This window comes from Protomyctophum bolini (genome assembly GCF_963924005.1).
Source record: "Protomyctophum bolini genome assembly, chromosome: 3".
Classification (NCBI taxonomy): Eukaryota; Metazoa; Chordata; class Actinopteri; order Myctophiformes; family Myctophidae; genus Protomyctophum; species Protomyctophum bolini.
The window spans coordinates 8,106,246-8,133,785 of record NC_137864.1 but is presented as its reverse complement, the minus strand read 5'-3'; the positions used below and the strand labels follow the sequence as shown (position 1 = coordinate 8,133,785).

The following is a 27,540-nucleotide window of genomic DNA, read 5'->3' as shown; positions in this document are numbered from 1 at the left end:
ACAAAAGTTACATACAAGCATTGTCGGCATCATAGTTAAGCTTAATATCAACAACACACAAGAGCACCACACACAGACACAGTCACTTATATGAAAACAAGCGAGAGATAGAGAGAGAGAGAGAGAGCGAGAGAGAGATGCATGTACTCTGATCTCCTGAATGCAATTCCTTTGTACCAAATAATGTATTTATATGAGATTTAAACTAGCGGTACATCAGTTTGCAGTGTGCTCTCTCTCGCCTAAGGAGTTAAACAGATATGCTTAATTCATACTTTGCGGTGCAACACAGTTATTTTTGGCACACCGTCATACAGATACAATAAAGCATAAATTGAGCTTCACGCTCTGAGTAGAACCACAGAGTATAATTTATCACAGGGGGAAACCCCCAGAGGCTCTATAACATGACAGTTTAGCATCTCCCAGAACCACACAGCATCTGGAAATACTGTACAATACTTCAGAGAGGCTTTATAAAACCACAGAGAGCTGTATATAAAATATCATACTGCAGGTAGGGGCTTCTTTATGGTCTGTGTTAGATATAAAAGAACAAGACCAGACAGAGGACCCAGGACTGGGTTGGGATCCAACATCGAAGAACCAGGAATCATGCAGTTCCATCACATTTAGAACCGTTTCCAGAACCCGGCTTTCATCCCACTGTCAGAGCCTGTTATGTCTGCTATAGGCTACAATTACAATAACGGTGGTTCTCAATTTTTAACTCTGAGAGTTACACACCTGTAAGGGTCTATTTCTGAATCCCCACAGAGGAATCGTTAAAGGGAAACCGTTAAAGAATGGGACCGTGAATTGTTAAGAAACCGGAATCGTTTAAATTCAATGTTTAGGTTCCCAACCCTATACCCAGGTCGACCCTGGAAACTTTTAAAGGGGCATGCAACCCCTGGATGATTTTGTAGTTTGTTTTCCAGTTCAGGTTAAAAACTACAGCAGATTAAAAACATTTTAGACTATAGTAAGAAGCAGATCGTAGCTCTGGTCCATAGCCTATACTGCTCTTGCTGTCGTTGCATTAAGGCTATGGAACTGATTAGCTTCCTGCCTCGTAGCGAAAATAAAAATAATGTTTTACCTACTCACCGATACAAAGACGGGTTGTGTAATTACTAATTAGAAAGCCTACTTTCCTTAGTGGACACACTTTGAGCCCCCCTCCACACGTATAATTGCACTATTTGGCAAGCGAGTTTGTTTTTAACCGTGGAAAAAAAATTGTGTTACTCCACTGCACCCTGACACTGATATTGTCAAGAAAAAACCCTCATAGAGAATATTTTTCATTCGGGTGGAAAAAAAACCCTTTCTGGCCAAAAAGTGCATTCATACGTGTAGTGGGGGGCTCAAAGTGCATCCACTAAGCAAAGTAGGCTTTCTAATTACACAACCCATCTTTGTATTGGTGAGTAGGTAAAACATTATTTTTATTTTCTCTACAGAGGAGAGGCTGATCTGCATTTATGCGACCCCCGGAAGTCGACAGTAACATAGTTCTAAATGCGACGGCATTAGAGCTATGGACCAGAGCTAGCAGCAGAGCTGCACCAAACAAATGAATAGTGTTAGATTTTCATAGGTGTTTCCAGAACCTATAGTCCTAGGGCATGCCAATGTGCCTCATAGACAGCAGTTAACACACAGAGTTGTGCAGCCTATATGTGTTTTTAATCTGCTGTAGTTTTTAACCTGAAGTGGAAAACAAACGACAAAATCAGCCTAAGGATTCATTCCCCTTTAATCTCAGTTTGATTGAACTTGCCAGTATGACCAGTTGAACAACTTGTGGTCACGGTATAATCTCCCAGTGTGTAAAAAGCAAACTGCCAATCAATCCTGTGTTTTCCGACAGGTTTGAGTAAATGATTGGAATATAAATACTATATAATATATATTACAAACAAACACGCTCAAATATTGTAAATGTATCCGAGCCCCCAAAGTCTGTTGAGAAGAGGCAGTGAGGCAGCAACAGATCCCCGTTAAGAGAATGCAGTGACATTACATGTCCTCATGTCATGACATTAATATGCGTCTTTTACCTCTGTTATACAATAATGTCTTCAAGTCATCCTGTGGCAGTTAATAATGACTGGTATGGAACGTTTGTCTGCAAGCTAAACATCAGTTCTTGTCAGAAAGAAACACCGTCCTAAGACAGAATATTAAATTAGGCATTTCTAAGGCTTTGTAACTTTGTATTTAAGAGCTTCGTTGGCATTTCAACGCTGACGTTGAAATGACGTTGCCCAGTGCCCACCCAAACAGGCTTGTCTGCTAGAAGAATGTGCCTTTAACGTGGGTCAATACCTAAGCTCTGAACTCATCCAAATCCTGAGAGATAGATTGAAAAGGAGAGTATAGCTTGCAAACCGTGTACGCTAGAACTGCACAAGAACTTTCACAGTATATCCTCAGGTAATAGCGATATAACATGAGTTATACCAGTGCTTCTCAAATGCTAACCCTAACCCATTTTATAACCTCTTTTCCATCAAAAGAACTGTCTCCGTTCTAGATCCTTGGAACCTTGGTGCCTTCGCGGAACCAGCCGTGAGCCGGCTTGCGTTTCCACCAACAAAAAAGAAGCACCATTGGAATTAGCAGAACAACGAGTCCCCAGTTGCCCCATGATCGATTCCAGGCCTGGCCAGCAATGTGTTGAATATAACCGATTTAACAGGGGAAATTCAATCGCCAGATTTGTCAATGGCAGGTCACAGTTTCACCTTTCCTTTCTTAAAAAAAAGATGTTTCACTTGTTTTTGCCATTTTTTAAATATCGCATCAGCATCTTCCAACCTGTAGAATAGTGACACGCCCACTTTGGTTCCCAGTTCAAGGCAAGAGAAAGTATTGTTTTGGTTCCAGTTCCGAACCAACTTTTAGGGTTTCCGAACCAATCCATTTTCAGTGGAACTACTCTGAACTGGTTCAAAATTAGGCGTGAAAAAGGAACTGAGCCGGTTCAACCCCAGTGGAAGAGGAGCCTCAGTGCGTACAAACTACAAAATGGAACCAAATGGACCTGTAAGGGTCCATTTGTACACTCTCAGTTCCAGACCTGCTAAGGGTTTGTAACTGCCCTCAAGGAACCCTGCGGGTCCCTGGACTGCATTTACTTTGTTACTATACAAACCCTCAGCTTTGTGTCATCATGTCTGGCACAAACCTTTTATCTCCTTATATCATCTTTTTTGTTTTCTTCATAAATGTATCCCCTGTTGTATACTTTGTTGCATGGCAGTGTCATGATGCAAAGTTCGAGAAACTAGTCTAATCTACAATCTCACAGTGCATGAGCTTTTTACATCTACTATTTTTTTTGTTGCAAATTACTGAAAAATCGTGCCTATAATGCAATTGCCCAAAATAGGGATGCAGAGGTGACTGTGGGTTAAATAAATATTCAACCAATTAAAAGTATTAACAAGAGCTTATGATTAAATAATAACTCCATTGGAACATTCCATACATCGAACAAACCTCAGCTCTATCAAAAACATATTGTCATATAGCACTGCACACATTTCAAATGACTTTTTTTTCTTTCTTACACGTTTTATACTATATAGTATAATAATATTGGCGTATGTGTATTGTGTTTTCAAGGTACATGCATTAACGTGTAAACATAGACTCAGTCGATTTGAGGCTTTGGCTCGATGGGAGATTTCACACACAAACACGCACGCACGTATACATGTACACATACACGTGCACTCGCACCGCCAGACGCACACACACACACGCCTGAGATGTTATAATATTGGGCCCGATTGTTCGACAATACTATATAGCTTCAGTTTCCTTTCAAGTGTGAACCATAGCGTAGCAAAACACAACAGTTCTGTGCTATGCATCCTGGCAGTTTAAACCTGTATTCTGGCAGTGTTGAGTGAGCTCAGTCACAAACGCACAATACTTTGACCTCTTAAATAACTATCATTCAATTCAGATGGAGAGGATGGGAGAGTCCACCACGATGGATCGATAAGATCAGAATATTAGTAGACTTGCTTGAGAAGAATAAAAAATATACTTTAAAAGATAAATATATCTTCTATGACACTAACAATGATGACATTCATGGCAGATCTAGTAGGCTTAGTAGACCAACGACAGTAGTAAAGTTCATAATTCGGTAGCTATAAGCTTAATAATAATCACAACTGGTATGGATCTTGTTAAAAGCGGAAGCACTAGGGTTGGTTCCTCAGGACAGCGTTCCAGGCCGGAAATAGTAAACATACAGGCCCCTTTTCCACCAAAACAACTTTTCGGTTTCACCAGCTTACACCAGTTTTAAGCAGAAGAACCATTGTTAGATTTAGAGAGCCCTTCTAGGCCTGGCCAGCATCGTGTTGCGTAAGACCGGTCGAAGTGTCCATTTCAATCGTCAATGGCAGTTACAGTTTCACTTTTCTTTTCCTTTTTAACCCATTTAGACTTGAGGCCGATTTCTAAAAAAACGCCTTCTAAATCCTGGTTCAACATTAGAACCTGTTGAACCCAGTTGAAAAGGGGCCAATGTGTTGCATCATCACGATGCATTTTGTACGCTTGTAGATCTACTATTTTTGGCATGGGACACCGGCATATGACAAAAGAATAGTATAGTAAACCATAATAATACCATCTATAACTAAAGGCAACTGAAAAGGTAATGTCGAAATATGGCTAATCTATATGACGACTTATATGACGGTTCCCTTATAGAATCAGAACTAAATAACACCCGATATAAATAATGATAACACACAAAATAATACACCTATAAATATAAATATTATAATACAGTACTCATGAGTAGTTATAAACGTCTACTGCCAGTAAACCTTTAACGTACGCTACTTTAAAGGCGTACAATGCCATCAACTATAGGAGCTCTGTTGTGTGGGTCAAACGACTTGAACTGAAAGACAGGATGAATAGAATACAATCTTATTTAGGTATATTGTAGGGGTGTCAAATACCGACCCAAACCGCTGTATTGAACTGAACGGCCCCATGCCGAACCGAAGCGTCCTGAACCAAATGGACTACTTGTTTTTTATGCAGAACTCAAATACAAAGTATTACACCAACCTGGGCGGGTGCAACATACCTATTAACAACAGAGGAGCGCTTGGTTTTCTTGTTTTTCCTCAATGTCCATAATAGTGAACAGTGAAATAGCCTCTACAGTGCTTTTTTAACCCACTTTGAATGGAATGTGCAGTGAAAACGTTCATATATTTCTTTTCTCAAATTCCCCATGTATATACGTAGGGTTGAAGTGGTTAAACAGGTGTTGATGCTATTAACTCATTTAGCTAGGGTTTACCCTACTTCGAGAACCACTGCCCTAGAACCGTGACACCAAAATATTGAACCGAACCGAATGTTGTGAACCCCTGCCCCCATCACACACACACACACACACACACACACACACACACACACACACACACACACACACACACACACACACACACACGCGCACACACAGCCTATACATATAATATAAATCCCTCCACTTTGTGTCATCTTTCACTTCCCCAATCACAGGAGACGCCACACCCTGCTAGCCGTCATCTGGACGTCTGCACCCGACTGGCCGGTGGCACGTAGAGGTACTTCCAGATGGCGTAGTAGTGGACGGCCGCTCCCATGGCGACGAACAGGTGCCAGATGGCGTGGGCGAAGGGCACGAGGCCGTCGCTCTTGAAGAAGATCATCCCCAGGCAGTAGAAGACTCCTCCTGCCAGGAGCTCGTACAGCCCCGCCTGGTCCGGCTGCATAGGATTGATTGATTGATTGATTGATTGATTGAAACAGTTTGCAGAATTACAGTACATTTCAAGCACAAACTCAATACAAAGACTGATTAACCCATTTTGACCTGAGATCAGATTCTAAAAAATGTCTTCTACAGCCTGACAGTTTTCTGAAAAAGCTATGTTTCTATGTCAGTGGTTCTTCGACTTTTCAAAAATAGGAGAAAATCTACCGTTTTTTATCGAACTTTCTCTGTCCCAGCATCAACACACTCGGGAGATCTAGTCAGTAAACATTGAGTTCTGCCTTCAGACCGTGCAAACATGGGAGGCCTCTAGTGGCGCAAATTGGGATGGAGTATCTTTCCAAATCTTTGACAGTGCCAGCGATGTGGGCAGGGGTCAGGTTTCCAGAACACACAGGTGTTCTGCAGAGTATGAAAGTATCTGTCCTGTCAGATGTTAGTTTGGTTTGGGGAGCCCCCTGGTGGAGAATGAGGCTACATTTATTGTGGAAGGATTATACCAGTGAAAGATTATTTCATAACCCTTTTTTCCCCCATAAATGAACATGATCATACTACAGCATCAAAAGTAGCATATCTGCAAGCCTCTTTGAGCTTGTAGATCTGCTACTTTTGCTATTTCTGAATTAGAATCCTGAAAAGTACCAGTTTTGACTTTTTTGACAAAAAAAATAAACGTTACACAGTAATGTCTTTAAGGCCCAAACCACACCAGCTGCAGCTCCTTGCAACTCCTTGCAACAAAACAAACCACACCAATGCAACTCCTTGCAACAAAACAAACCACACCAATGCAACTCCTTGCAACAAAACAAACCACACCAATGCAACTCCTCACAACTGGCATTGGGAATAATGGTTGCAAGGAGTTGCATGGCGGCGACCCTCTGGTGTGGTCGGTTAGGGCTTAACACTAAGAAGGATCTTTACTGTACATACTGTACTTATTGTATATGTATGTGAGGTGTTGGACCCTCACCATGGAGAGGACGACCAACGCAGGGAAGAAACCCATCACCGTGTAGCAGATCAACTCCATGAGCTTATACCTGCAGGAGAGACAGACATGTTAAGAGAGGACAGACAGACACAGACAGACAGACAGACAGACAGACAGACAGACAGGCTCTAACCTCTCGTGAAAGAAGAAGACGTAAGTCGTTCCTACGGAGGCCATGACCCACACCAGCCAGCGCATGTGAGACGCCCAGGGCCCCAACTCTCTGAGGTTAAGCCTACACACACGCACGCACGCACACACAAAAACACACACACACACACACACACACACACACACACACACACACACACACACACACTGTTTCAGTCTAGAGACACATGCATAGATAGCTACATTCATCTTTTCCACTACAAGAACTGAACCGTGCGGTATATCGAACATATTTCACAGATTAGTTTCACAGATTAGTTTCCATACGTCACACACACACACACACACACACAAACACAAACACACACACACACACACACACACACACACACACACACTACAGGCCGGTGTGTGTTTACCATGGTGCGTAGGAGGCCGCTATGAAGAAGTAGATGACCATCCTGTCACACATGTGGAAGCAGTGCTCCACAGACCTGCAAGACACAACATCTCAAGGTTTTTGCATTCGTTTCCCTGGGTTCCGTTTTGTTTGTTATGTCTGCCACTATCTGAACCGCCTCATTTAATTGAGATTGTGTTTTAAACCTTTCACGTTATGTACAAATGTCACAGTTTTTGCACGTTATGTGTATATCAAACTTGCTCCCATCTATATACACTGCCATATTATCATTATTATTATTTTTTTAATAAAAAGAAGGGAAGAAAATCTCGTTCCATCTTTCTTGAAACTGTACCGTATATCTTTAAATAAGTAAATGTGATTCTGGGAGCAAACTCAAACATGAATATGATCAAATAAAATATTAGCTAAAACCAATATATTATTTTGATAGCGCTTCGGTAGCGACATTGCATTTTCTAACCAATATCATGACTGTACGTGTTGCCACAAGTGGCCTGAAAATCTCTGGCATGACAAAGAGCAAAGCCAAACTAAATATTGCTCTCTTTCAGCTGTCAGGCTGTGTGGCTGTGTGGAGGAGAAGGCGCTACAGTATTATGTACATAAACTGTCATATTTCTTCCCCTTAATATTAATTTGTGGATTCATTCAACTAAAGAATTAAAATGTGTGTATTTGTGTGTGTGTGTGTGTGTGTGTGTGTGTGTGTGTGTGTGTGTGTGTGTGTGTACCGTAGGTGACTCTTCTTCCAGGCCACAGTGTGGAACACGGTGGAGATGATGAACAGTGAGCTAAGCCCCGCCCCATACACCCACGCCGACACGCGTTCCCATTGGTCTTCGGACAGGAAGTGCAGCAGCGAGCTGCCCAGCAGGCTGGGGATGATCCATAACTGTACCGAGTTACAAGCAAGACAAATGACACCGTCAACACTGCACATTCATTCACATTATGGTGTGTGTGTGTGTGTGTGTGTGTGTGTGTGTGTGTGTGTGTGTGTGTGTGTGTGTGTGTGTGTGTGTGTGTGTGTGTGTGTGTGTGTGTGTGTGTGTGTGTGTGTGTGTGTGTGTGTGTGTGTGTGTGTGTGTGTGTGTGTGTGCGCGCGTGTGTGCGTTTTGTATATATTTATCTTTGCTGTCGGGCATAAACCTCTTACTGTACCTCCATGTTAGAACTTTGCGTTTACATAAAAAGTAGCAGATCCACAAGCTCGAAAATGTGGTGCAAAGCAACACGTTTTGCTATTTTTCTCATTTGAATCCTGAAAAGTAACAGTTTTGGAGATACGTGTATGAGGTTTCCATCTGACAGAGACGTTATATTGCTAGAATTGTGAGTGCCAAATGTCCCTCGAGTATACTAGAATTTGAGACGTGTGTGTGTGTGTGTGTGTGTGTGTGTGTGTGTGTGTGTGTGTGTGTGTGTGTGTGTGTGTGTGTGTGATTACCGCGTGTGTGGCACAGTTGGCAGCGTGCTCATAGTCAGTGGGCTGGTATCTCTTATTGGAAGGAACACGATTGTTCATAAATCTGCAATGATCAGATAAACACTGAATTAGTTCAGAAAAACACTGCATTAGTGCAGAACAAAAAACACTGCATTAGTGCAGAACAAAAAACACTGCATTAGTGCAGAACAAAAAACACTGCATTAGTTGTGTTTATATAAGCTCACAAGCTTGTAGATTCTTTTTGACATTTTCTTTGTAACCTTTTTTTTTATAAAAAATAAAATACAAATACAAACATTATGAAAAGCCCCAAAAAGGGGCAAATTAAAAAAAGACAAACAATGTGTTGTAGAGCAAGTGGTGACATGGAATAGTACGAACACAAACAAACAAGAACAAAACAAGAGAATAAAACAAAGTGTTTGGTCTAGCATGAGCGTAGGTGTAATAGTTTACGGGGGAGTTATTTTATGGGTCCATGTGGGAGGTATGGGATCAGGAAGTCAAGATGGTGGGAGGAGAAACAAAAAACAGACAAAAAATAGTTATTTACATAATCTATAATCGTCTCTGTCGGGTGGAAACCTCACGTGTTCTAAACCGTTACGTTTCGGGATTCAAATTCAACAGCAGCAAAAGTAGCAGATCTCAAAAGAAATGTGTCGCTTCGCGCCGCATTTCGAGCTCACGGATCTGCTACTCCTGACGCTTTTGCGTGACGCTGTAGTTATGATGAAGTATAGGGCGATAATTTACGGGGAAAAGCACAAAAAGTTAAAATATAGAGATAAGAGGTGTCTGCCCGACAGCAACGATATATAGCACATTCATACAGTATATGTTTACCCAGGTTTTCAGTTTCTACTCTGACTGGACAAAGTCAGGGCGGGTGCTGTTGCTGCTTACAGCCCCCCCCACCCCCCCCCCACCCACCCATCCATCCATCTTGCCCCGTCTCTTAGCAACGCCTCCCACCAAAGCTTGATCCGCTTCAACTTGTTGCCATGACTGCTGTTGCCTGGCAACAGCTCGTAACCACGGACCGACTGAAGCGGTGACAGTTATAGGTGTGTCTTCATCTCAAGACAGCCTCGCACACACGCACGCACGCACGCACAACGTCGTCGTGCAAAACACGTGTGAGCTTATTTTCAATTGTTTGACATTTATTTTTAAGATTTCTGCCCAAAGTAGATATTTAGTTTTTAATAAATTGATTAGTTCGATTAACGGTTCCTTTTAGATAAGAACACGATCTCATGAACAGCCAGATGACAGTGATGTCATTGTTGTCATGGGAACCCCGAGCGGGGGAATGGGGGGGGGGGGGGGGGGGGCTGAATGTATATATTTTTTCCCCCCAATGAGAAAAGTGTTTCCACCCCCCCCCCCCCCTAATTTTTCTTTTCTCCCCAAAGAGGGAAAAGTCTCTTCTCTTCTTTGTCTTTTCTTTATCCATCCCCCTCACCCATCCTTTTTTCCCTTGGCATCGGCAACCCCTTGTCTTTATTCTTCCACGTGATTAAATTTACGCGTGTCAGGGGAATGGGAGGCTTAACAAAGACAGGAAGAATGCACGCCGTGCACACGCACACAAATACACTCACATGCACATGCACGCCACACATACACACACACACACACACACCCTCCTGTTATTTTCCTGCTGCATCTTCCTTCCACTGCTTCCAGAGCTCGATTTCATAAGAGGCCTAGATTCTACAGCGACCGTCCCACAGACGCGTACACGTGTGATGTTCTGAGATCAGAGGCACTCTGTGAACAACATGACTCACACTCACATTTAATATGTGTGAGCGTTCATGTTAATCCACTGGCCTTGTACTGTAAACTGTACCGTCTTTAGTACAATCTACGCAAAGGCAACCATAACTAGGGATAACTGGGCCATTTGACTTCAAATCAACATCATAACTACTTTAAACAAAAGTAGCAAAAAAAGAATAAAAAATAATCTACAAGCTCACATTACTGTAGATCATTTTTGTGGTTAATCAGACTATAATCGATTTAGTCTACTATTAAAAAACAATTTGAATATTTTGTTGATTCGTTGCTAAGAAATAAAATAAAAAAGGTTTCTTAAGCTACAGTGCATGAGCAAGAGGAATTTGGTTATTGGTTTTAGACATGCGCTTTGCCCACAGCCCTGCCTAAACCAAAGGACAGAAATCAACGCCTGGGCAACAAACAGCAGGCTGCCATTGTATTTCACACAACAGTATTGGCTACTCAAGTAGGCCTAATAAATCACATTTTGGCGAACTGAAAGACTCTAGCACTGTGCACTAAAATTAAAAAAAAATCTACTTAACAACACACATGTTTTAGGGGGTGGGGGGAATCACGGCACTCTACAAATGCCTTCTAATGCCTGTAGCAGTTTTTTGAAGAAAAAACCTTTACTGCCGGGTAAAAACCTCTTGGCTCTTATGTCCATATTTGTGTGTTTTTTTCCGTAAATGAACGCGGACTAACTACAAAGAAAGCATCTGTGGTCTCTAGAACGGGGTCGGCATTGGACCTAAAATCGGTCAGGACGTACCTTGATTAATGGGGGACATTATAGACATTTTTAATCGTTCTTCTCAGCAATGAAATGTACCCAGAATTCCAGTAAGCCAACAACCCTGGGTGAACTCAAAGCCACAGCTCCTCTGTTGCCACTTATTACATTAGCATGGAAGAGATAAGCTCTCATCTCCTATCCTATTTCCGTCTATAGCAGACAGCGGTTAGCAGTAGTCGTGGAGGAAGAAGCCTACAGTACTTTTTATTTTTTTCTAATTCAGTATAATTCTTTTTCTGGATTTAGCAATTTGTATGAGTAAAATGTAACAACTTTAAGAGAGCCATCAGGGTCTTAGACAAGAAACTCATACCATCATTATTATAGCATTTTGGAAAAGTAACACTTGTCTTTAAGCTTTGATAATGTTAAGGCTTTTTAAAGTGTCTCTCTACATGGACTGGCTCTTCCTCCAGTGAGATTATATCCACAGGATACATACACTGGACGGCCAACTCAGGTTGAACTCGCAGGTCTGCTACTTTTGCTGCTTTTGTGTGACGCTGTAATGATCAACTAGGGCGCGTTGATTTACGAAGAAAAAAAAACACAAAAGTTAAAATATGGAGATATATATTTAGGTTTTCTGCTCGACAGCAACGGAATTCAGTTCCGGAAACACACACACAGCCCATTCTAAAAGCAGTGAAAGAATAAGGTACAGCAGGAAGAGATTAAAATGAACACAGCTCACGAATCCTTTTGGTTGGTGTATACTCTCTCTCTCTCTCCCTCTCTTTCTCTCACACGCGTGCACATCGCATCACGACCCGTTGCGAGGAGGATGTACGCAGACGACTGAATCTAAATTAAGTATCAGACTGACATCCATTCTGTGCTATTAATAAAAGCCTGACCCAGCCAGCAACATACTACACAAACGAGCCAGTCTGTCCCCAATAAGAGTTTCCCTCACCCCCCTCTGTGTGTATAGTGTGCCAAGCCCAGCAGGCTTTGGCTGCGTTATTAATGATTGCATCAAGCTGGCTGATAATTAGCAGGCCATCCTGGCATCCTGGGGCCAGAGGGCTACACACACTAACAGGACAGTGGACAGGAGGCTCTGCGCCGCCTGGCTGTGGAGCACCGAGTGGAGACCTGCTGGGGAACAGCTTTTGTCCCCCCCCCCCCCCCCCCCCCCCCCCCCCCCCCCCCCCCCACACCCACACACACACACACACAAAGAAATAATATAAATAAAGTATGTGATGAAAGGATGACTTTATTCACCCACTTTAATGTTGGAAGTGGAACGCCAGCCATCCTATAGTTTGCATATAGTTTCAATGTACAGAACAGATGATATTGTTTGATAGTATACCGTTTACTTTAGACTGATAATAGGTTCTCGGTTTGCCTATGATCCTAGATTATTATCTGTATGCTGATTTGATGTATTACCTTGTGTTGTCCTGGCTTATTGTAAGTCGCTCAGGATTTAGGATTAAGAGCGTCTGCTAATGCCTAAATTGTAAAGTGTAGTGCCTGTTCTATGCTGATGTTGAAGTGATGTACTTTGTAAATCTCTGCCTGCGTCTGGTTTATTCTGGCATGAACTGGCGTGTGTGTGTGTGTGTGTGTGTGTGTGTGTGTGTGTGTGTGTGTGTGTGTGTGTGTGTGCTCGCCTGGCTATAATGTAATAAATGTGGGTGAACAAACTTGGCATGGATAATGGTGTTGTGTGTCATGGTGATTTAACTGGAGAATCTCCAGAAGAACTCTGTGTGTGTGTGTGTGTGTGTGTGTGTGTGTGTGTGTGTGTGTGTGTGTGTGTGTGTGTGTGTGTGTGGTGGGGGGAGGGGGGGGGGGGGTTCATCAGTGAGAGAAAATCAAAACTAGTGCTCTAACCGGGGGGAAAAAATTGTACATGAGGAAAGGATGTAAGATGCACTCTAAAGACCACCCTGTTGTGTGTCTCATCAACACTGGCCTGTAATCTATCATGATGTGGAAGTCATTAACATAATCAGCCCAGCCTGTCCTGCTCACGCACAACGCCCTACACAATAATGTAGAAAACAGTACAGTACAGGATGTCATTAGCTTTTGCCTAATTTTTTTTTTGCAGATTAATCGACACAATAGACACTTGTTTTTCATTCTGCAACCATACATGTCATATGTCATACATTACATTACGAACATTTTTTGAAATGTTATTTTTCTTCTTTTAAAAGTAGCACAAATAATCTACAAGCTTTTTTTTAAATCAGGCTTAAGAAGTCTCTTTTGTATTTTAATGAAATGATGCCCGTTGTATCATAAAGATAATCATCCAACCCTCCCCCTGCACAAACACAACACCCACATAAATTTAGAAAGCACAAGTGTGCACACGACAAAATAATGCTTATTGATGTTTTGACAATGCCCCACCATGGCAGTATCAGTATAGTTAAGACTTCCACACTGAAGTGCTACTTATATGATTAAGCCAATTTGTCAAGGAGACGACATATTTGGTGGCTAACTAAAGCCGTCATCAAAACTGAGTTATTCTGTGTTAAGCTGTGTTAGTGTTACATTCACACATCTTCACACATTACAATCCTGTGCCAAATGTATCCATTACACAGGAGCCTACAAATGGAGCCAAAATGACTATCAACTAACTGACTGACTGACTGACTGACTGACACCCATTAAGACCTGAGGCCGATTCTCCAAATGCCTTCTGAATCAGTAGTTCGTCACGATCCAATCATTTTCAAATGATCGGAATCGGATCAGGAGCAAAAAACGTGATCGGGACATCCCTAGTATCAATATATCCAAAGATTCCAAATCATGATATTAGACTAGATTAGATTATTGTCTGTGATTTTGGATATTGTACTATTGTGATATGGACTAAACATCAACTAAAAATCCGTATCTGCAAATACTCAAAATCATATGATCAGAATTGAATCAGGCGCAAAAAAACGTGATCTCTAGTTCTGGTTCTCAAACTTTTTTGTGCCAAGTACCCCCCAAAAATTATGAATTTTTGGACACGGACCCCCGCATCTGAAAATGTTATGTGCCTCAGACACTCCCCAGCACTGAAGATTGTGTTAAAACAAAATCAACACTTTCAAGATAAAAAATGCAGATGTAGGCTACAAGCTTGCAGCGCGCAGTGAGCTTGTAGATCTGCTATTTTTGATCACCACTGTTATGAGCAAAAATGAGTTAACTTGACAGTCTCCGTCTGTCCCATCATGGAAGATCAGCCACATCTCACACACAAGGCAACACCCATAGTAAAGCTAACAGGTTGGAGAAGAGGTGGACGGATGACCAGAACAAGATGTGAAGAAGAGGCTTTAAAATGATGAAGGGGGGAGGAGACCTATTAATGTGTCCAAGAATCTTACTTCAATAGCCCCACAGATAAGGGGCCACACTGAATAACATGCATATATACATGATGTAGCCTAGATTACAGCAAGGATAGAATTATGTTGGCTGATTTAAATAGGCCTGTTACCATGGCCACCATCATTAACATCATCATCAGTACCACAGTCATCCTCCTCACAGCATCATTTTATTATCACTAAAATAAGCAGGGGGGGGGGGGGGGAAGACAGTCTAGACTTAAAACCCACCTACCTTACAAGATTCATTTAAAGTGGATTATAAATAATAAGCAACAGTTGACAGTCAGCAGAGCTCGAAGCAGCGCGCCTCAAGTCTCTCTCCGAGTCCGAACCGTGGATGGATGGCTGGATGTGGGAGAAATTCAGTTCACGCTTTCTTCTTCAGCAAGAACACAACACGTACGCTACCAGGCACCACCACGACGACCACCGCGACAACGAGCTGCACGACGGAGTCACGCTAGGAGAAAGACCACCGAAGAGAGGACATGCATCAGCGCCGGGGATGAGGAGGACCTGCTCGTCTTCTCATCTTCATCAGCAGCATCACATCATCATCGGTGAGCAGCGGTGACTGTCTGTGCCAGGCGACGGACGGACGGACGCATCACGGACAAACAAGACGAGCCAGCTGCTGAACTATACAGACACTTCTCTCCTCACACTCGGGGTTGCCAGGCCTGGTTATTATAAGCGATGTGGGCTTGTTTTTGTTTTGTTTTCCCGTTTGCTTGATTGAATACTTTGTTAGTCAGACTGCGTAGCGTAGGTAATATAAATAAAGGTATACCGGTAGATATTAAGGATAACACAGACCTGTCACTTCTATGCATTCAATTAATCAACAAAAGTTGCTTTATAGGCTATTTTTGCATTGGATCAAGACCATAATGTATTATTGTAGTCCTATAGATGTCTGAGCCAAAGTCACTCTATAAAATACATGATTTGCTGTTTCTAAAGTGTATGGTTGCTTATATTGTGGGCCTGCAGAGTGCTGAATGTCGTTCAAACATTTTCATGTTAAGGTCAAGAAGGATCCCCCCAGGTCAAGATGCAGCCCCCCATGCCCCATCTGATTTAAATCATATGTTGTTAAAATGTTTCAAAAATGTATCACTTAAACTTTTAATAATTAAATAGCAGATTAAGGTCACTAGCCGTTTTAAAATAGCCGATGCATATAGATTAAAGTGGATCATTTTAGCCTGTTAGGCTTGTTTTCATAGTTGACCTACTTTGCTTGTTTGCATAGACCTGGCAACACCGCCTCCACTCCGGATCATGCTCCGGATGGGCCGTGTGGGCGACTGGGCGTTGTGGTAAAGAGGCCCTCTTCGTCGTACGGCGGTGTCGCCCCTTTCACGAGCTCACGACGTTGTTTTTAAGAGCTTTCAGACCTACACAAATAATTATTAATAGCTATAGCTAAAGCTGGGAGGAATAGTGTATTTGAGTTTAAAGACTGCAACTGCACGATGTTTAGTTTTCTAAAATAAAGGGCCACAAAAACGCCGATATTCTATTTTGTAGGTGTTGTAGGCTACTTGTACCGCTAGATGGCGGTGGAGTCACGTATATTTGAGAGGCTGTCCCTCTCGACGTTAACGGATTCAATACAACAAAGGGTTTATAATAAGTTACATTTCTAATAACTAGACTGGGTCAGGCTGAGGTCAGCTAAGGATAAAGCACTTCATTCAGTACGCTCCGAAAACAAACATGAACATGTTGTCCATCATGCCCTTCGGACTTCAGTTAAACTAAATTATCATTTTTACTCCTTTGGCACAACAGATGTCGGCATTGACTGCCCAATTAACAGCTGTGGAAACCAGCCAGGCCTGAGGAACCATGATAGAGCAAACGTTCCCACACTTTTCAGGCTGTGATCCCCAAAATAATCATATTTGAACTGGGGACCCACACACCCTGACATTGACAAGCACTTGAAATTGCAGGGATTACATTTAGTTATATCTCAATGCCTTGCAGCAAGCCTGTATTGGTTAGTATTTTCACAATTTACCTCTTTCTCATCATGTAATGTTTGACAATTTGGTATTAAAAAGGTCTTAAGTCACTAAATTGTAACTGTAGAAATGTGCAGATATAACCCGGTATACATTTAATACTGTATGTTGGTTTGTTTACTGTTGAGTGAGAAAGCAATGTTGCACATTAACCCATTCTGGACAGGAACCCCTTTTGGTGTTTTAACTAAGCATTAGGTTATACTTTAGCTATTGAAAAATAGCAGATCTACACGCTGAGCTTGTAGGTCTGCTATTTTTGAAAAATCCTAAAAATGCGGCACAAATCTTTGAATATATATTCTTTCGGAGCGAACTTTTTTTTTATTTCGACGTCAGGCCTAATGCTAGTCATCTGGGGGAACCACTGAAATAAGGCCCGTCACCCGAGGCATAATGTCTGCCATGGGAAAACTCTTTGATATTACTGCGTAAATCCACAATCCATCTCTCTTTCATCTGAAGAAATCAAACGCTGAACACACTAACAGGAGTCATAATGATGCTTTAACAAGAATTGTTTTATTCATTAAATGCATATTTATGACCAGCATAAGCATTTAACAGGTACTGCAGCCGTTCATATTGATTAATATAAAATACCTGCTTTCAGCATTCTGCCCAGAAGAATATTAAGCGCTCCGATTATACTACTAGGCCTCTCTGGTTAATTAATTAAAGTACCATGTACAGACATAGGCTACTGTAGATTGTATCATCCTCCTCCGTCATCTTCAATGTTGGCTTGAGTCTGTAAATTCAAGTCCGAAGAGCGTACCAAATTTCAATTCGTACGCTCTTCCGAGTTGAATTAAATCTAAGGATTTGCGCTTGACACGGATTCAGTTTTCTTTAGAGGATATCAAAAACAGTTTAACCCAAGTCTGGAAAAACTAAAGAAAAACTATTCCCGATTAGAAATGCTGCTCAAAAGGCTTCGAGTGATTAATTAAAGAGACAGAGGAGAGAGAGCACAGGAAGACAGAGAAACAGAGAAAGGCTGTGGTTTTCTTCATATATCCAGAAGTCGAGTAAATGCAGAAGACGTCACACAATTGTTCAGACGATCTTTAAGTCCTTCATGGTAGACTCCAGAGTCTATGAAATAGAGAATAATATACTTAATATCCAATGGATGTGTCCAAAGCATATGCAGATCACACAGATAGGAAAAAGTAAATAAGCCCAACATATGACATGCATCTTTGCTAGCATCTCGGATACATCTCTGATGTTTTTGACACCCGTCACAAGGAGGTCCTGATTCCAAGATGAAACATTAAAAGTTACTAAACCATGTCAAACTTTGGGTACAGATGTAGACACCATAGTCTGTATACTCATGTTTGGAAGCCGTGGCCATGTATACAAACTTACGACTGGTGTGAAAATCGCTGTCATGACAAAGAAGCAAAGCCAAACAACTTAGGCAAATATTGCTGTTTCAGCTCATCTGTCGTAGGCATTTTGGCTGTGTGGAGGAGAAGGTGCTACGTGTAGTGTACCCTTAGGTGTCTCCCTGTAAATGTATATGAATTTGTGGATTCAAATAAAGTGGGTTTGAAGGTACCACTGCGAAGATGTTGGATTGATTCTGAAGCAGTTTATTTTTTAACTCCGTTTCTACCCAGTTTGTTTTTAGAGACGAAAGCTGGGAGAAGGGTCCTCAGTCTGTAGCCGAGTGAGGCAGAGAAGAGGCTGTTGGAGAGCTTGATTTTTGCATACGACAGACACCGTTTCCACACCTAAGCGCAAAACGGTCGACAGCCGCGGACAGAAGAAGCTGTGCGGCAACTGGTTTTTAGACAGCTGGTGGATGGAAATTAAGCTCCACCTCCGCGCACGACTGATGCAGAGGAGAGCGCTTCCGGGAATCTGGCCGTAGCGCAAGTCGTCAGCGAAAGTGGAGCTTCTTTTCCATCCACCAGCTGTCTAAAAACTGTGCGCAGCTGCTGTGCGCAGCCGAGAACGTGCGCCGCTCTTAAGATAGTGTGGCAGCATCTAAGAGATGAGTCTTTAGCCAAACCAAATGCTCTGATCTACAGTACGAGCTCACAACAAAGTGTCGCATTGTGAGTTTGTAGATCGGCCATTTATTTTATATACACATTTTGAATTTGTGAAATTCTGCACAATGAGTACTTTACATTTAGCAGATACTATATATCTACAGCATATCTACATTGCTGTATTGCTATTTTTACTTAAGTAAAACATGCAAGTACTTCTTCCATCACGGTGTTACCTTGACATCCCAGATGGTCATTCCTCCGTCCATGCCAGTGGTACAGAACTTGCTACACTGGCTCCGTCCTCCGTCCAACACAGAGATTTGGCTGCAACATGAACACAGTTTGTCTATTGGCTGAAAAGCATTACCCCCTCGCTCTCTCATTAATTATTATGAGTGTGTGTGTGTGTGTGTGTGTACACACACACAAACACACACACACACACACACACACAAGGGTTTCAACCTTTTAGGACGGATTTGAAAAGTGCGAAGAATTAGAAAAAAATAGCAGTGTGTGACTCACACTCTCACAACCAACTAAAAAAATAGGGGAAAAATAACTCTTAACACTAAGCCCTAAACGTAACCTGACCTCTAAATGCCTAATCCTCCCGAAGACTCGAACCTGAAGAATATCTTCCTAAATATAAAACTAACAATACAATATGTACAGTCATACAAGTAAGTACACACCTGATGCTGTTCTTGTGCAGGGAGTCCAGGCACTTCTCAGAGAGCTCGGCAGAAGTTGCTCGGCTGTCCAGGTTCTGGAAGTGCCCCCTGGCCGTGACCACTTTCTGCGCCGCCTGCTTGGACACGTCCAGCTTCCCACCGAACGTCAGGCTGCCCTTGGTGCTGTCGTACACAAACAGCACGGGGTAGCAGTCATGGCCCTGGACAGACGGGGACATTTTTAATTACATTCACAATACCATTTTTTATTTCAAGGAACCCTGGACCCCACTTTGAGACCCACTGACATGCACTCGGTTACACTGACTCTCTCACTGGCGCATGCACACAAACACACCACAAGCAACAAAGAAATGCAGAAACAAAGAGATGCAACTTTCATTTTAATTGACTAAACAGCCGTGTAATTGCCTAGTCTAGTGTATTCAGAATTAATGTAGTGCTCGACATCTCTCTGTGTGTGTGTGTGCGAGAGAGAGAGAGAGTGTGAGTGTGAGTGTGAGTGTGTGTGTGTGTGTGTGTGTGTGTGTACTCACAGCGGCTACGATGCTGTTCTCAGTAATGAAGGTGACACACAGCAAAGGGAGGGTCTCTGAAATCAGACTGCTAATCCTGTAGAGTTGTACAACAAAAGGGTTCATTTTAACCTTTTGTAACTCAAGAGTAGAACAAACATTGCATAAAAGCCGACACACACACAAAAGGTCTCTCAGCCTTACGTGTCGGTCTTGCCTCCCTCGGCCACGGCCACGGTAGAGTCGTGGGAGGTCCAGGCCAGCCGGTTCCCCGTGTGGGAGAAGCACACGCTGTGCACCCAGCCACCGCTCCCCGCTCCGCCTTGACCCACGCCGGCCCCCGACCCGGGAGCCCCCGACTCGAACAGCATCTCCCCAAAGGGCATCTTGCTGCCCCAGGGAGTGGGGCCGGGCTTCTGATCGACCTCTTTGATGTAGGCAGAGAACACCCTGGAGGAGAAGACAGAGAGGGAGTGAGTGCAGGTGGGGGGGGGGGCGGATGGAAGGACAAGAGGTTTCATACCGGTGGTCTTACTGGCTAGTTAGGGATAACGTCTGGCTAGCTGGTCATTGTTGGGAGATAATTCACAGACGGGGTGATTAACCACTGACGCGAAGCCTCTATCTGGGATGCTCAGGGATTTCACACTGGATGCAGTCGAAATATTTGCATTGCTTGAATGGCTGAAGCCTTGTAGCTATTTTGTGAACAAGCAGATTGGTGTAATTATGTGGATGCTCACATAAACATTATCATTATAGTTATTGTGCTTGGCGTCTGTGGACAGCCCTTAAGAGATGACAGCAGCTCATCTTTTCTGCTGCTCTGTCATTCACAATCAGCGCCGGGATTCCTTCAAAATAGGAGCTCTGGGGTGGCGGAAAGACATGGCTGCTTTTACCGCAAACAATCCGGGAAAGAAAACGGAGAAATAGTTAGCTTTACTTTGCTAGCTTACATTGCTATCGATTTAATTTATACAATATATGATCCAAAAAGCGTTAATTCAGAATATTCTCCCCTCGCCTGACATCATTGAGGATGTGCTAGGACGTGTACACACGTCCAATGCATCCCTCGATTGGATTCCCTAGGACGTGTGGCCACGTCCTACGGACGGAAACGGTTAAACTGGAGAGAAGTGTCATTTTGTGTGTGTGTGTGTGTGTGTGTGTGTGTGTGTGTGTGTGTGTGTGTGTGTGTGTGTGTGTGTGTGTGCGTGCACACACCTGCATTTGAAGTCACAGGATCCGGCGGCCAGCAGGACATTGTTGGGGTGCCAGTCCAGACTGAGGATGGTGGAACGGATGGGCTTCTTGATGTGCTTGCAGACCCACCTGGAGGTCAACAAAACAACAGAATACATGAGTGAAGCTATGCGTTTCTCACCGAGCAGGTCAGTAGTACCCCAAGAGTGGCTGCCAGATGGACAGTCATGATTCACCAGCGGGTCATACGATCAGCAGAGAGGGTGATTGGCTGCCCTTTGCCAACTTGTGCTCTGAACTGACCTGAACACTTGAACTCTCTGTACTTTATATTTATTCACTATTCATTGTTTTTGCACTGTCTTGTCCTGTTTTGCACTTGTCCTAATGTTGTAACTGCACTCTGCTGTCCACCAAACCAACTTCCTAACATCTTTACATGTAATGGCAATAAAGGCTTCTGAATCTGATTCATAAACATCCACACCTTTCAAACTGAAAATCATGTTTTTATAGTGGGTACATTATATTGGCTTCTCCTGACTTCATAATTAACCCCAAATGTGTTTCATGGTGCTAAGATTGGGTTTCTAATAACTTACACATTATGATGTTGAGATGATAAGAGAAACTTTATGAAAATAGCAGATCTGGGTAATCTGGTAGCGGAGTGGTTAGGATGCATTGCATAGGCTCAAATGCCAGTGCCCCGTTTGATTCTCTGGACAGCGTTTGATTCTCTGGGACAGAGACACTATGATCAGCCCCTCACCAGTCATTCTCCTGCTCAAAGTAGCAGATGAGACAGAGACACTATGATCAGCCCCTCACCAGTCATTCTCCTGCTCAAAGTACCAGATGGAGATGAGACAGAGACACTATGATCAGCCCCTCACCAGTCATTCTCCTGTTCAAAGTAACAGATGAGACAGAGACACTATGATCAGCCCCTCACCAGTCATTCTCCTGCTCAAAGTAGCAGATGAGACAGAGACACTATGATCAGCCCCTCACCAGTCATTCTCCTGCTCAAAGTACCAGATGGAGATGAGACAGAGACACTATGATCAGCCCCTCACCAGTCATTCTCCTGCTCAAAGTAGCAGATGGAGATGAGACGAGAGCCACTCCCGACGGCAAACTTGTTCTCCCGCGGGGACCACTTCACGCAGCGGGCGGCGCGGTTGATCCTGAGGATGACCAGGGTGGGCTTCCAGGCGCCGTCCTTCAGGGACCACACGTAGGCGTTGCGGTCCGCCCCGCACGTCACGATGCGGTTGCTCTCCGCGGCCCAGTCGATACCTGTGACAGAGAGGCCAACGAGAGTTGTAGAAAAAGGACTACGCCTGTGTGTGTTTCTTTTTTACAGTGTCTACATACACGATGTGTTGGTGTGCTTAACTTTAAGGGTGCTTCAAGTGCTATGTTTTTGTTCACAAGTCTGTTGAATAGCTCTATATACCAATAGCAATCATTGCTATCGACCCATGTTGGATAACATGGGCACTGACTCTCCAGTTCTCTAGTAAACATCAGGATACAAGAAAAATAAGTGAACAAACAGATTAGCAGACAAAAAACTGTCAAATTGAAGGAAATCAATGGGTTCTTTGTCCCGATTGGATGAAACCGGTATCCCACCCAACGCGTACTGTATATTTGTGAAGAGAGTCGAGACCCCCGTTACTGAACAATCTATACTAGCAATGATCAATATCAGAATGTAGAGCTTTAACATTTTAACCCGCCAAAAAAACCATTTGTTTTAACCAAACATTATCACACAGCGCCTTTTAGGGTGATTGTATTGTTCAAAGTAAAAGGTCGTTCACCTGTCACCTGTCCATTATGGCCCTTTAACTCATGGAGCTTGGTCCACTTCACTCCATCCTTCTTGTAGATGTGGACATCATGGGTGTTGGGGCACAGGGCAATCTCTGAACACAAAAAACATACATAATCATCAAATTAAAAAGAAAAAAATCTTAAAATCCTTTGAAATTTGTCTTGGGCTTTCACCCCAGCTACAGCCACACATAAAACATCAATGACAACAGAAATACATTACAGAGGAAGACACAACATTACACAATTGCACACATGTATACATTCAACACATCTCTGTACGTGTGTATGTAAATACGTCTGTAATCCATGCAACTCGAGAACCGTTCGCTCCACTGACTTCAAATTTGACACGCACGTTCCACACCACCACAGGAGTGCAGTGCCGAGTCTGTTGCATACACAGTTGTCCAGAAACACCACAAAAGGCTCTGGTCAGGCTCTCCCAGTGGACCTAATGACCTTAAGTCCCCTCACCTGCACAATACCCACTTCCTAGCCTCAGCCAATTGATTGCCATGGCTGGCAACCCCACACCTGCCATTTGATTACTGACAGGCAGACAGACAGATATCTCCATATATGGGCACAAAAGGGACACATATGGTTAAAACGGGTATTGCATACTAGGTTCTCAACTTGCATAGTTCCCAAGTAGGCTGGTGGCCCGACGGGCACAGGTCTAGTGTTCAAAAATAGCCGATCTACAAGCTCACACAACACTGCATTGCCTCCTCCCCCCCACAGTCAAACTATAAAAAAAAACCTTTTGAAAAATAAATCAACCATTTCTCTTGAGAGGACCAGGAAAATAGTTCTCACAATGTCTTATTTCTCAAATTGTACTATTCTTGTGGAGACATTTGGCACACACACACACACATCTAAAGTGGTTAATGTGTGAGAAGTGCAACCTTGCTTCCCATAATTCTGTAGGAGCCCCTGCACATGCTTTTAGTCAGCAGATGAGTCAGAGGTTCAGTGCCTGTGTGAGTTTGTGTTCACGTGTGCTTTTTTTGTTGAGGGGGCTACTCCTCACAAGTGCGTATAAAGGCCTCTAATGACTATGTGTGTGTGTGTGTGTGTGTGTGTGTGTGTGTGTGTGTGTAACAGTTCCGCTTTGTTACATCCTCTTTACCCAGAAACCAAGACTCTAGATGAACAACGGCCAAATATGGCCATGGCTTGGCTTCCTGCTGCGGAGCCTCACAGAGCACAAAGGCTTCTAAGAAAGAGACCCAGGATCCCCCGCCCCTCAGCAGAACAGGAAACAGGAAATACCTCCTACTACCACCTGGGAACCAATCAGAAACATCCCCCTCTACTCTGCCCGTTTTTTCAACACTTCTATGACTTCTGTCATGTGGTCAAAGTGTATGTGTGTGCGGGTGTTACACCAATTCAATATTAAACAGGTCTGTAAGCGCTTAATCAGACAAACCGATTTAGTCAATTATAAAAAGTAAATTCTAATTTGTATTGATTCGTTGATATACACTTCTGCACTTTAATTTGATTAATTGAAAAAGTAATCGAAAGAATAAGAATACAAATATCGAGTAATGAGTTACTCGATATTTGCAATTTTGCAGCCGTACGCATAGTTGAGGAGACTAACAAAAGTTGTCAGGCAGAAACCTCATCTCCATATTTCTAACTTTGTGTGATTTTTTTTTCGTAAATTAGGGCCCAACTTAATCATCCGAAGGCATCACACAAAAGAATCAAAAGTAGCAGTCGCTTCGCACCGCATTTTGAGCTCGTTTCTCGCTTCTTTTGTAAACTTGCATCTTTTGCCATTTTTATTTGAATCCTGAGAAGCCACGGTTTTGAGACATTGGTTTTCCACCCGACAAGACGATAAACACACATTTGGTCACCACTTTGGGTATAACCAGACCGGGGCGTGAAGAACATAGACATATAAACGGCTCTGGGGCGTCTGTATCTCAATGGAAGGAACATGGAGGCGACATTGGCAATCTTTCCCCGAGATTCCTTAAGAAGAAGAACGGAAGGGGAAGTTCGGTAGGCCAATCAGAGGCGCGACTCCTTCTTTCCCAGCGGCACTTGCTTTGGCAATGTAAATGGAAGATCCCGGAAAAGACGTGATTTGATTGGCCAGCAGCCAGCAGCGACGCAGCTTGACTTCCTCCTCTCGTTGCAGACAGGTCGGGTCACTCCAATTAACTGCAGTGACCAATGAGGCATCTATTATTTTTAACATGGTCAAGCAAGCGCCTAGTCCAGGCGTCTCTTCTGGGTGCGCGGCTTCAGCTTGTAACGTGGGCAAAGCGTTTCTGGCCCACGCTACACGCTGAAGCTGCGCACTAGCGTCCTTTCCATCCACCAGCTGTTAAGACGCCTGTTCTAGGCGCTTCCTTGACGCTACCGTCTGGTCATACCCTTTGATGAACAAATGCCATACAGACAGCCATGATTGACCAATCACAGAGGTTTCCCTCAAGAAAGACTCACGGCTGCGGTCCTTGTTCCAGGCATGGCAGGAAATTGGTTCCAGCAGGAAACTGTGGTAGGCCATGGCCAATCAGATGTCGGGGAGAAACGCAGAGCAGGAATTGATGTTATTGAGCCAATGAGATAAGAGCCGTTGTGTGACGTTCCCCTTGTTGAATCTGGAAAACAGAAGTTGCTTACATCATAAAGGTGAAGCGAGAGAGAGAAAGAACAAAAGCAGAACAGACTAGAGATGAAAGATTTAGGGTGGGGAACAAAGTAAAAACAGACAGTCTTATCTGGACACGCACACACACACTTTGCAAACGCTGATTCTGTAATAAAGCAGGTGTGTACAAGTACATGCTGTATCGCCTGTTGCACATTGCACAATATTATATTATGCAGCCAATTGGGTAAGCAAGCACATATAACTTTATATTATACTTAACAACTACATGAGCGAGTGAGTGGGTGGGTGGTAGATGTCTGCTTACATGTCCAACAACAAACACACTCAGTCAGTGAGTTCCTCAGCGACAGTACTTACCCTGAGATGAATTAACTGAGATGGACCGCGGACGGGAGAATAGTTTGCAAAGGCTGGGAGGGAGAGAGAGAGATGATGGATGGATGGAGTAATAAAGTTCGCGGACTCTGGCCAGTCAACGCGAACGCTAACGACAGAATGAGATTTAAGAGTTCAGTTCAGGAAGAGAGAAGTGAAGAAAGAAGAGGGAGGAGACTCAGGAGAGAATAGAAGAGAGAGGACAGGGTTGCCATGTCTGCAGACTGTTTATTATAAGCGACGATGAGGTTGTTTTCTTCCTATAAAGTTAAATTGATTGATTGATTGATTGATTGATTGATTGATTGATTGATTGATTGATTGATTGATTGATTGATTGATTGATTGATTGATTGATTGATTGATTGATTGGACACTATTTAACAGTTTGCAGAAAGAAGCAGGAAGGAAAGTGCAGTTCAATACAAGGTCTACTCTGCAGTGCTCAGAGGATTTAAAAACCAAGAAAGCTACTTTATTGTCAGAAATGTAATAATCTGTACAGGGTACAGTAAAACACACGTCCAATGGGACCATTCGGTTCCTGGATATTCAATTCATAATCATGACATGAAAAATAACAACAACATTCAAATCATCGTAAAAGGTAAAGAATAACAAAAATATGTACATGTTCGGGAACAAAGGAGGTGGGGGTAGTCACTAGACTTGGGGGGGGGGGGGGGGGTAATAATTTCCTCTCCTTTTGGCATGCTGATTTTCAGGCCTGTTTTAAAGGACACCAGGGATTCGCATTTTTTGAGGGAAGGAGTCAGGGCATTCCACACTTGGGTGGCAGTGCTGTAGAAGGAGAATTTGCCCATGTTTGTTTTGTAAAGTGGGTGGTACCAGATCGTTGTTCTCACTTCCTCTTGTATTGTGGCTGTGGGAGTCGCTCACTTTTTTTTAGATATTGTGTCAGGTATGCGGGTACAGAGGGAAGAAGAAGAAATGCGTTCTGGTAAATCATGTTTACCAAGGGTAACTCGACTAAGCATCAGATACTTGTTTACAGCAAGGCCCACATGGAGCATTTCATGGTAGAGGTTCAATGCCTTGTCCAAGGGCACTTCAACGGTGGTAATTTTAACGTGTCGGATCGCTGATTCGAACTGGCGACCTTCCGGTATCTAGACCGCTCCGCAATCCACTCGGCCACCGCTGGCATAGAGGGCAATGCTGCATTTACAATTTTAAATGTCAGTCCCAATTTTAATTGCTTAACTCTGTTTTCTACCCGGAGCCACCCTAGACTATCAAAATGGGTTGCGAAAAGATGGGCCAGGGCCCCAGGGCTATGCGGTTTGTTGATTATTTTGGCATTGTTTATATTAAAGGTGTAGCCCAAGTTATGTTTTTTTGGCTTGTTTCTTCAGTGAGTGTAGTTGCTTATTTTGGACTTGTTACTAAAGTGTAGAAGTTGCAGTGGTTGTAGTTCTCAAACATTTCATTTC

At 43.1% G+C, this 27,540-nt stretch overlaps 2 protein-coding genes across 2 annotated transcripts; both read right to left on the bottom strand.

The window, feature by feature from the left end:
• Positions 1 to 91: 91 nt before the first annotated feature.
• On the bottom strand, positions 92 to 15,319 carry LOC308313052 (monocyte to macrophage differentiation factor 2-like). Its single transcript, XM_080759935.1, has 7 exons — positions 14,985 to 15,319; positions 8,795 to 8,876; positions 8,079 to 8,239; positions 7,340 to 7,414; positions 6,943 to 7,044; positions 6,789 to 6,858; positions 92 to 5,801 (listed from the first exon to the last, which is right to left on the bottom strand). The coding sequence occupies exons 1-7, from the start codon at positions 14,996 to 14,998 to the stop codon at positions 5,598 to 5,600; spliced, it is 708 nt and encodes a 235-aa protein (XP_080616061.1). The 5' UTR covers positions 14,999 to 15,319; the 3' UTR covers positions 92 to 5,597.
• Positions 15,320 to 17,285: 1,966 nt separating this feature from the next.
• Positions 17,286 to 26,240, bottom strand: arpc1b (actin related protein 2/3 complex, subunit 1B). Its single transcript, XM_080759689.1, has 10 exons — positions 26,069 to 26,240; positions 25,540 to 25,697; positions 23,049 to 23,153; positions 22,296 to 22,518; positions 21,238 to 21,345; positions 20,212 to 20,457; positions 20,029 to 20,104; positions 19,493 to 19,692; positions 19,031 to 19,121; positions 17,286 to 17,883 (listed from the first exon to the last, which is right to left on the bottom strand). Exons 2-10 carry the CDS (start codon positions 25,601 to 25,603, stop codon positions 17,845 to 17,847), a joined length of 1,152 nt encoding a protein of 383 aa, XP_080615815.1. The 5' UTR covers positions 25,604 to 25,697; positions 26,069 to 26,240; the 3' UTR covers positions 17,286 to 17,844.
• Positions 26,241 to 27,540: the final 1,300 nt, after the last annotated feature.